Consider the following 10093-nt stretch of genomic DNA (forward strand, 5'->3'; position numbering starts at 1 on the left):
CTTGGAGAGTTTCTAGTAGATTACAAATTAATAAAGTAATAAAAATTACAATGCGAATTCAACTCAGGTAAGGTGGGTGTTTTAATATTATAGTGAGATTATAAAACCAAACTGAAATATTCACGCGTTAAATAGACGGTGACAATAAGATTATTCGAATACAAAATATTTGAATTCATTCATGTGCTTAATTGCTAAAAATAGAGTGTGTGCCGGCGATATTAAAATAAAATTTCTTTTATAAATTTAACTTTTATTCATAAATGTTTGAAATATATTACTATCTTACAATAGGGAGAATATATTAGACATATGATTTACACATTCATTAATATTTACCTAACTAGTAATAGGTTATATGATCTTATTTTAAAATGGTATATTTTTCTGTTTTCACAACTGTGTTCAATTTATGTGGACGCAGGAATTTAAGTACCATCATTTAAACATAACATTATCAAGCCTCAAAATATTTTTAATATTACTTATTCAATTTATCACAATGTAATACAAACATAACATATACAAGCAAACATTTATAATTTACGCAAAGTTATTGAAACTTAATAAATTTACAACTGTAAGTAATAACAAAATGCATTTAAATTTTATACATACTACACAAAAACATACTACTTTTGATGGTATTCTTAATAACAACTATACAGATATTTACAAACATAATATATCAATAATAACATAATTAGCAGCCCCTTCTGTTAATCTCATTTGTTAATTCACTTGCTAAGTAACATTCCCTAGTGATTGGCCGATTACGCGACTCCGGCCAATCGCAACGAAATGGCATATTATTCCGACACGAGGCTTTGATCAAACTATGCTCCTAGGGCCAGATTCAGAGAGACTTGGTCTCGCTTCGGAATCATACCTGGAAGGTTTCGTCAAATTATAAACGTCAGTATAATGTTAGTCATAGCTGCTGATTTGCTTTGCTGCTGTTGACGGTCAACAAGGATTTGGAGTCTTGTCTACTCTCGTTACAGTCCTACAAGATCCTACAACGAATTTAACTCTTTATTGACGAACTTGGACAATAGAGTAACACGATAATCATCTTTATCTTAAAACTAAAAACTCTTGTAATAGTTCCAATGCTCCACTTTCGATTTTTTTCCTAGTTTTTAAAAACGCTAAGCATGATGCCACTTACCGCTCTTCTTAGTTCACAAACAATAAATAATAGCATAATAGCCTTATACCTAAGTAATTTAAGACCTTTAAAGAGGAAGATTCCAGAAATTCTAAATGAGAAACAAGGTCTCCAAAGTCTGTCGATATAGTTATGTACATCGACTAGTTAGTATATACTTAGAATAAATTTGTATTTTTAAATCTGGAATGTAGATCGACATTTATCTTACAGTTATAAAACCTTTATGGTACTTTAAAAATTTCTTATGATTTAATTTTAAATTTTATTAACAGGTTAAACCAATATTAAAATCTAATTTACAAAAAGGATCCGTCACCGTTAGGTATATTTTGTGAATTCTGCAGAATTTGAAAAGTCGAGTAAAGTAGCGTAAAAGAAAATGTTTTACAATATTTATAGAATTTTGATGTATTTTATAAAATTATTCGAATCATAAATCAGTAAAACTTATTCAGCCCTAGTATATTCCTATATTCGGACGATTGGTAAATAAAATAGACTTACGAATATTAAAAAAAGGTGCTGAAGTTATCAGTATCTATAACTTTGTGATTTGTTGGTAATAAGACACTTTTTAATACCTAAACAAAAAGCTGTAGACAAATCGCATTGCAAATATTATAAAATTCGCAAATGCCGTGCAATGTGATATGTCTTACCAATGCAATTATATTAGGCGATATATCTTTAGTATTAAAATCCACATATATCCATAATTGAAAATGCATAACTTGGATCAAAGTTAAAACATTTAGATTTCAGCAATATGTTGTCGCCGTGTATGTGTACGCATGTGTCTGGTGATCATGTCTCGGCGGCATGCCGCGTACGGGCATTTTGGGCAGCGGTAAGGCTTTTCTCCCGTGTGTGTCCTCTGATGAGTAGCCAAATGATCGGAGCGGGAGAATACTTGTCCACAAACTGCGCACGAGTATGGCTTCACCCCACTGTGAGAGCGTGCATGGCGAGTCAACATGTCGGAACGAGCGAAACGACGATGGCAAATGTCGCATTCGTAAGCCCGCGACGATTTTGAAGCCTTACCTCTATGACGGGATGCGATATGCTTAGCGAGGCGGTCGTGAACTGTAAAGGTTTGTCCACATATCTCGCAAGCGTATACTGGTGGTGGACTGGGCTTCGGGACTTCGGATTTTATAGAGAGGTCTAGTGGCACGTCATCCGGTAGTCTCTCGCCGTTTGGTGATTTTTCACGCATTAGCCAATGGGGAAAGGGGTATCGATTATTGTTCCTCAGTTGCTCTGAGAGCTTTTCAAGCAATTTAGACAATCGCTGTTGCTTATGTACGATTGATGAGAGAGCTTCAGATGTAGGCTCAGCCATGCTTCCCTCGAACGCGCTGCTTCCCTCTCCATGATTTCTGGGGTCCAATATTGTGCTCCAACCTGAAAAATAAATATTTTTAAATTAGTTTTTTTATCCACTGATAAGTCGCTAGTTGCAAAATTTAGTAGTATGATGGCGTTGATAAACTTAGTCATTACTTAAATCTATTTTCTTAAATAATAAAATAAGTAATTTCGTCTATCATAACATGTAATAGGATAAATATTAGTTAGTAATGTTTAAAAAAATAATGTCCTCTACTTTAGATGCATACATTTTATTTTGTCGTCAAAACACAATAAGTTTAACTGGTAATGTCTTAGAGGATACCTAATTAAAGGTTAATAAATGTATTATAAAAACACCTTTTAAGCTGAATATAATGGCTTAGGTAACGAACCCAAGGTCTCTATTATACTATTTTTTACTTCAAAAACGTTTTTTTTATTTACATAGCGAGATGTCGAACATAAGCAAACATTGATAATGTATTGCACCTTTTACGCATCTGCCTTCGTTCACGGTGACCCTTATCTTAAAGATTCAATTGGCGGAACCGTAAGCTATTTAAGCCAATAGCGTGTCTTTGGGACGATACAATAGCTTTTCCCCTAATATTTTGAAAAGTGCCTGTACTGGTTTTGAATAAGGCGTTTCTAAGTGTGCATAAGATGATGTGGGGTGGGGTATCTTAGCATATATTGTTATATTCTCGCTGTTGAGGGCAGAATACTTGTGCTAAATCCCAAGTTCTCAGAAAGTTCTCACAAATCAAGCAAATTAAAAAATATCAGTTATTAAAGGAATGTTAAGATTAGTTCCCCATCCACTCGCGGAGCTTACGTTTCATGTTTGAACTCGAATTGATAACGACAAGAAGGTCTAATCAGTTGCCATAGCAACGCGTTTTCGTATTAAATATATTGCATGAATTTAAAAAGTTTTTTATGAATTTAATTTTAAAAACACTTAGCGAAAAACTCTTCAACGTTACCTAAAACACATAAGGCTTTAAGTTTAAATCAAGTACTTAGTTTGCAATTGGTAATTTACTGCACTCTCTTACTGTGTATAACACTCAGTACTACATATTTGATTGCTAGATAAAATTGAAAGTTTAAGCCAACCCTATTTTTAGTATAGACACCCAATTTACCTAAACCTATGATATACAAAGTAGTATACTCCCACGGATAATACGTTAAACAAAAGAACAAAATAAAGAATAGGAAAACCTACATGTTTATCCACAAGAAATCACAGCACCATCAGGATTGCATTTTTGCTATGCGCGTAGAGTACGTTAGTGAACGGTTTGTAAGGTCGCCTATACCGGTCCGGTTGCCTCTGCGAGACAAGAATACAGCGTATGTGCACGTACTAAGCTAGGTCCTAACCAACTGACTTGTCTGACAGGCGTCAAACACAGGCGGAGCGCTATCCACCCCACTACACCTGTCTGGAGTTGCATCGCGCGCCTACGCATGTGATGTCGAATCACCGTTGATCAAGTCGCACTTAAATCTAAACTACTCTTGATTTGTTTCGAGCGCCTGGAAACTTGAATGGACATGAATTAGCGCGATCGATTGCCCGTATGTTAAAACACAATATATTTCTGACATGAGAAATTCAGTCACATGTGACTGTCTCGACCCTGAATCTTATTCTAAGTGACAAACGGTTTCGTAACGAATAATCTATAAACTCCCGGACCGAATACAAAAAATAAATACCGCTGTGTATAGAGGATCTCTCTTTGAAACTTTTTTACCGAATTATGAAAGTCGCTAGTATGGTATAAAATCAAAACTACAAGTCTTTCTTCAAACTTTGATTTTGTTTTCTTTGGCGAAGACTCTTCTACCAAGGGGCTTAAGCGCAAAGGCGCTGATTACAGGCTTAGGCGCACGGTAGACAGTAGGTACAGGTGCCCCCAGAGATAATACTTCTAAAAATCCCACAAAACACACTAAAAGCTACTATCATTGATGGACACAGACATAGGGTCCCAACATTTAATATTTATTTTAGTATCACAGTGGGTAGTTAAAATTGGATAAGAATTTGCCACCATGCCCGATGCATATACGCCTATGTAAATTCAGACGTGTATACAATATTAGTATACCTTATAGATAGAACTACATAAACAAACTAATATTGTATTATATTATACAAACTAGAATAATATTAGTTGATATCTATAACGGAGTATAATACGTAATTTATTATTAGTAAATTGGTTAATTAAAGATGTCTATTAAGCTTAGTAAACGTGAGAGCACATTAAATAGTGACGACGCAAATGTTATTTAATAAGTAATACTTAAGTACTACTCAGAGTTAGATAAAATCAAATGGTGGAGTATTAAATAAAATACAAATATGTTATGAAGTTTTAGCTTTCAAATGAATTTATTTATTACATTGACTCAGCCCGATGCATAGAGATCGTAGCAAAACTAGTTTTGTAATTAAAATATATGTTTCATCTCGGTTAATAGTTAATGAATTTTGTTTCTATATTTAAGAAATAAGTAAAAAGAGAGATTTAGCAAAAGGAATATTAACCTACTTGATATTTATGAAAAAAGATTTTGCAAAGAAAATTTAATTTTTATATTTATTATATTATCATCACCAACACAACAAATACAATTTAAAATTTGCCATAATAATCGAATTTACGAATATCGCGTATAATTCACGTTAAAATATAAATATTATTTATAATTGAAAACACCGTTTGTAATTTAAAAATTCAATCCGTAATTTAAAAATTTCGTTCGATAAAATATCACAGCGTTTAAAAATAATATAAACTTAACCTACCAGTCGACTCCATATTCGCCAAAACACTGTTATTGAAGACCGTATCCATTTTACAACTAAATACGCCTGGACTGGGGAACTCCCGCACGCGCGCAGATCTTAACACAGAATGAGTACAGTTATGAAAATCACGGTAAGGGTAAAAAAAATAATAAGAAGTAGATTGTTGAAATCTTTTGGGGTATGCGCCGTCCGAGTTTAGGGTAGCTAGCGTGGGAACGGGGGTGGTTTATGCTAGCAGCTGCCTCTAGTCTAAGAAGGTACCCGACACCCACTCTTGACCTTAGTGTTTTGGTCGTATGAAAAAGGATTTTTGTTTTTATTGTATTGTTTTCTATTGTTAATGTATTGTTTTTAAATTAAATTCTAGTAACAAAATGAGATATAGTTTAACAGTGATTTTATTGTCTTTTCTAAATAATAAAAAAAATAATAGTAATTATACACATATATATATAATATGATATACATGTTATTTTGTAATTTCATTATAACTTTAAAATTCAAAGGACAGATTAATTCAATAAAAAGTAATTTAATTCATCGCAAATAATTAAAAATGATAAAAATATATAAAGAGAAAACCAATGTTCTTAAAACTTATTTAGAATTAAGGAAGCTATACAAGTTAATTAAATTACATTTTTTATTTCTTAATATTTATACGCAATTTCGTTTAGATGATGAAATAGTGCTTCATCTTATATTTGGCTAGGCACCTACGCATACTCTTTGTATATATTTTTTAATATTAAATGTTATTTTGGGATACTTATAAACGAACCTTTTTTCTAAATAAAACGTATATCTTTATTAATTACACCATTATTATTAAATCTCTTCAGGGGCCTAAAAGCGTGCACACAAACTTTTTTACGTCATTAGCGAACTTGGGACTAGAGACTGCGTTAACCATTGAACCACGGGAGGACCCTACTTCTGAATAATTACAACCCAATCTTATCTATTGTGTAGGTTCCCTACGCTTAAAGATTCTCACGAGTGGCACCTGGTTACTAGTGTACTGTGGGGGTAATGCGGCGTTGGAACGACTTCTAAAATTAACTACACCTCATAACTTTTTAAATAAATAGTAAGTGGAAGGTTTAAAAATGCGAAAGTATTTCTCTATCTGTTACGTTTTCACGCCTATACCTAAAAGCTGGAAAAAAAAAAGAAAAAATTGATGAAATTTGGTACAAATAGTTGACCTTGGGAAAGTAGGTTAAAAAAGTTGAAAGAGGTAATAGACTTATATTGGGTTTAAGCATGGAAAAAAGGTTTACTCTGTAATTCTCGATAGCGAATATGATATCCTCCCACGGTGTATGAGCCTCGCAAGCCGAGGTATTGTTGCCAATTTTTCTAAAGGACCACACATTCTATATGTATTATAACTTAGACTTTTCACTAGTGACTTTGTTTGATCAATTGTTAATGTGTGATCAGTGCCTGACGTACGCCCTCGCCTTTTTGGGTCTAAGGCAAGCCGGTTACCTCACGATGTTTTCTTTCACCGTTCGAGCGTATGTTAAATGCATAGAAAGAAATTCCATTGGTGTAAAGCCGGCGATCGTACCTACGACCTCAGGGTTGAGATTCGCAAGCCTACGTTCAACTCGATCAACATATTTTGCAATATTCTATGTTGTTGAAATATGGTTCTATTATTATACTATTTGAATATAAGATTTTGTTTCTGAAGATTCATTTAAAAAACAGCAGTGTGCCTACGCTGAATCCGCACTGTCAAGCGAATAAATAGTTTTAAATTTCTATTAGTTGAACGGGCCCTAAGATCCAGTCTATTTCCATATAGGGAGTTGCAAATATAAACAAGTGTCGAATTGTAATATCAGATTATTAGCTACGAAGACATTCTATATGGCAATCGTCATAATGGCGCTAGTGTTTAGTTAAAAAATATATATTCTTCTCAACGTGGTCAATATAGAAAACATCTTATATTAAAATAGAATTGGCCGAACTGTTTCTCTAGTCACAAATACTGATAATTTTTAGTAATCGCATTCATATTAAGCTAAAGATTAAAGAGTTTTATGTATATAATATATATACCTATAGCCATAGAAATATATAGAGCGGTGTATAATATTAGAACTAAAATCAAATTTTCGTCGCAAAAAGAACATCTAGTTACTCAACAAGAATTCTACGAAATCTAGATTTTTTATCCGCCCAAAAAATTTTTTTTTTCTTAACAATTGTTCTTATATTAATTTTTTACATTAATTTACACAAAACTTCACTAACTTTTGCTAATATTACTTTTTTAATTTTTATTATTGTTATTTTATGTAAATGAGTTAATTAATTCGTTAATACAATTTTAGTGGCAGTTGTGATACATCAGATGATCCTCCTGCCCGGTTGCCTCATGTTCTTTAAGAACACATTTGTGATTAGATCCAATTCGAAGCCAAAAAAAATTTCGCTACGTTTCGTTCTCGTCCTTCAGAATCTTTCAATGGCTTATACCGTTTTGTACTTCGATTTTCAATTATGGGCATTCATCTATTCAACATAAATACTTACATTTCAGTCAACTTATTTTAATAATACACTATCATATTTACGTGGGAATCGCACTTAATAAATATTTTTTCATTACCCAAATCATGGAGATTAAAAAGTGCGTCATAGAGTTTCATCTCAGTTCTTTTCACTCTACGCGCTTAATTTGGAAACTGGTAGGTACCAAACAAAATAAATTATTATTTAAATGAATTTGCCTACGATTTGAAACTAGGATGAATTCTGCATATTATACAGGTATCATGGATATCGTATTGCCTCCTACTTAAATATCTGAACTTCGAACGCCCCCCTAGTAAATATAAATTTAGGCCTTTCAATTTATTTTTAAAATTGTAGGCCAATTCTTCTTACCAGCCTAGCCTTAGTTTTATAAATAAGAATATATTATCAGTATTTTGATTTGTCTGTCTTTAGTTGTCTTTTGTAGACTTGAATTTATAAGTTCCCCAGTATACCTTCCCATGAAGAATTCACATCGTGGGAATAAATAGCCCCGCACAGAAATCTCGCGAAATGCACTCCGCCTTCCGACTTCTGAGAGGGGAATGATTTCTTAGAAAGCACACCTGCGATTGAGCAAGCGCCCTCCGCCCAGTTTTCGCAATGAAGTTTATCAAAGAAAAGATAAATAAAACGTTGATTTGTTTATAAGTATTTTATTAATCACTTTTTATAAAATTGCGATCTCTTCCAGGCAACCACTTAGGTAGATTGTTGTTGTTATTTCCTACAGTTTTCAGTTCTGACTGCATTGCGACTTGATCATCTTGGCCGTGCGTGGTCATCCGAAATTAATTTTGTCATGGTGTTATTTTAAACTATAGAATCACACCATTTTCTGTATTTCTAATGAGAGGGAGAACTTAGCATATGATACAGAGAGTAGGTCGCGCTCTATCGTTCAAGATTTTGTGTTGGTTCGAAACCTGATAAAAGTCTAAAGTTGGCTTTTAATATGAATTTTCATCAAAAATTATAACTCAGGCCAACGTAGTCGCCTAGATTAGTATCTTGGATACCTATACATAACTCCTCAGTAACGATCACCGTTTTCTTTATCACAGTAAGGGTTAGAACTGGTTAGAAATGGGGGAGAATCGCACACGTGTTTTTTTTCAATGACCCTTTATAAAAATATTCAACAACAACACTGTTTATTAAATTGCCAAACCTGTTCACTTTATTGCGTGTTACTGTAATTCTAGCGTTCGTCGTATGTTGTCAACTAAAACGCCTTTTATACTATTAAATCTTAAGAACTTCCATGATTTCGGTTATAACAGTAACATTAAACACAATATCAACCTACACACAAACACAGATTTAAGAAAAAAAATTCTGTGATTTTATAGTTTTAAAATGTCACCTTGACAAAATTGTTTTCGGACGACCACGCGCGCAGCTAAGATGATCAATTCCAAAGTAGTACCAATTCTTAAAAGGCCGGCAATGCACTCGCGAGCCCTCTGGCATTGAGAGTGTCCATGGGCGGCGGTATCAATTAACATCAGATCTCCTGCCCGTTTGTCCCATGTTCTATAAAAAAAGTCGCAATGCAGTCAGAACTGTAGGAAATAAATTCAATAATCTCTTCCTAAGTGGGTTGCCTGGAAGAGATCGCTCGAAAGCGGTAAGGCCGCCCATTTCCCTCCTTTTCATTTAATTATGTCAATTGTATTATGTTTCTCCAACGAAGTATTAATTAATTCTCGAGTTATTAAGGGGATTAGAGTGGGTTATTAACCCATCTCCAACCAATCAGTAGGCCATTTTTTTTTACATTTACATACTGTTTTTTTGAATAGCCCAGGACGCTCACCTGATGTAAAGTGGACATCCATAGACGCTCTCAAGCCAGACGGCTCGCGGTGCGTTGTCGGCCGCCTAAGAAATTGTAGGTGCTTTTCTTGAAGGCCCTTAATTGAATTTTGTGAGAATAGGTCGTAAAATTTAACCCGTGATGGTAGTCCAGACGAATTGTTTTTTCTTGGCTTGTCTTCCTTGACTCTTCCAGCACGCACCTCAATATTTTACAGCGATATTAGTAGCAATTTATGTATATAGCAAAATAACGTTGGCCGAGTCAGCAAGTATATTAATTGGGGTGTCTAGAATATTTAGTTGAAGAACAATTTAAAATTTGTAATCCTTGTTTTAATTTTGCCTTAAAATTATTA

The 10093-nt window shown here is 33.7% G+C and overlaps 1 protein-coding gene across 2 annotated transcripts; it reads right to left on the bottom strand.

Moving 5' to 3' along the window:
• Nucleotides 1-282: 282 nt before the first annotated feature.
• LOC111003311 (zinc finger protein 287-like) lies at nucleotides 283-5444 on the bottom strand. Of its 2 annotated transcripts, none has more exons than XM_045634282.1 (2): nucleotides 5358-5444; nucleotides 283-2581 (listed from the first exon to the last, which is right to left on the bottom strand). In XM_045634282.1, the coding sequence occupies exons 1-2, from the start codon at nucleotides 5404-5406 to the stop codon at nucleotides 1926-1928; spliced, it is 705 nt and encodes a 234-aa protein (XP_045490238.1). In that variant the 5' UTR covers nucleotides 5407-5444; the 3' UTR covers nucleotides 283-1925. The 2 variants fall into 2 exon arrangements, with proteins under 2 accessions (XP_045490238.1, XP_022129441.2); XM_022273749.2 differs by lacking the exon at nucleotides 5358-5444 and adding an exon at nucleotides 3762-3906.
• Nucleotides 5445-10093: the final 4649 nt, after the last annotated feature.

Source organism: Pieris rapae, chromosome Z (assembly GCF_905147795.1).
Source record: "Pieris rapae chromosome Z, ilPieRapa1.1, whole genome shotgun sequence".
NCBI lineage: Eukaryota > Metazoa > Arthropoda > Insecta > Lepidoptera > Pieridae > Pieris > Pieris rapae.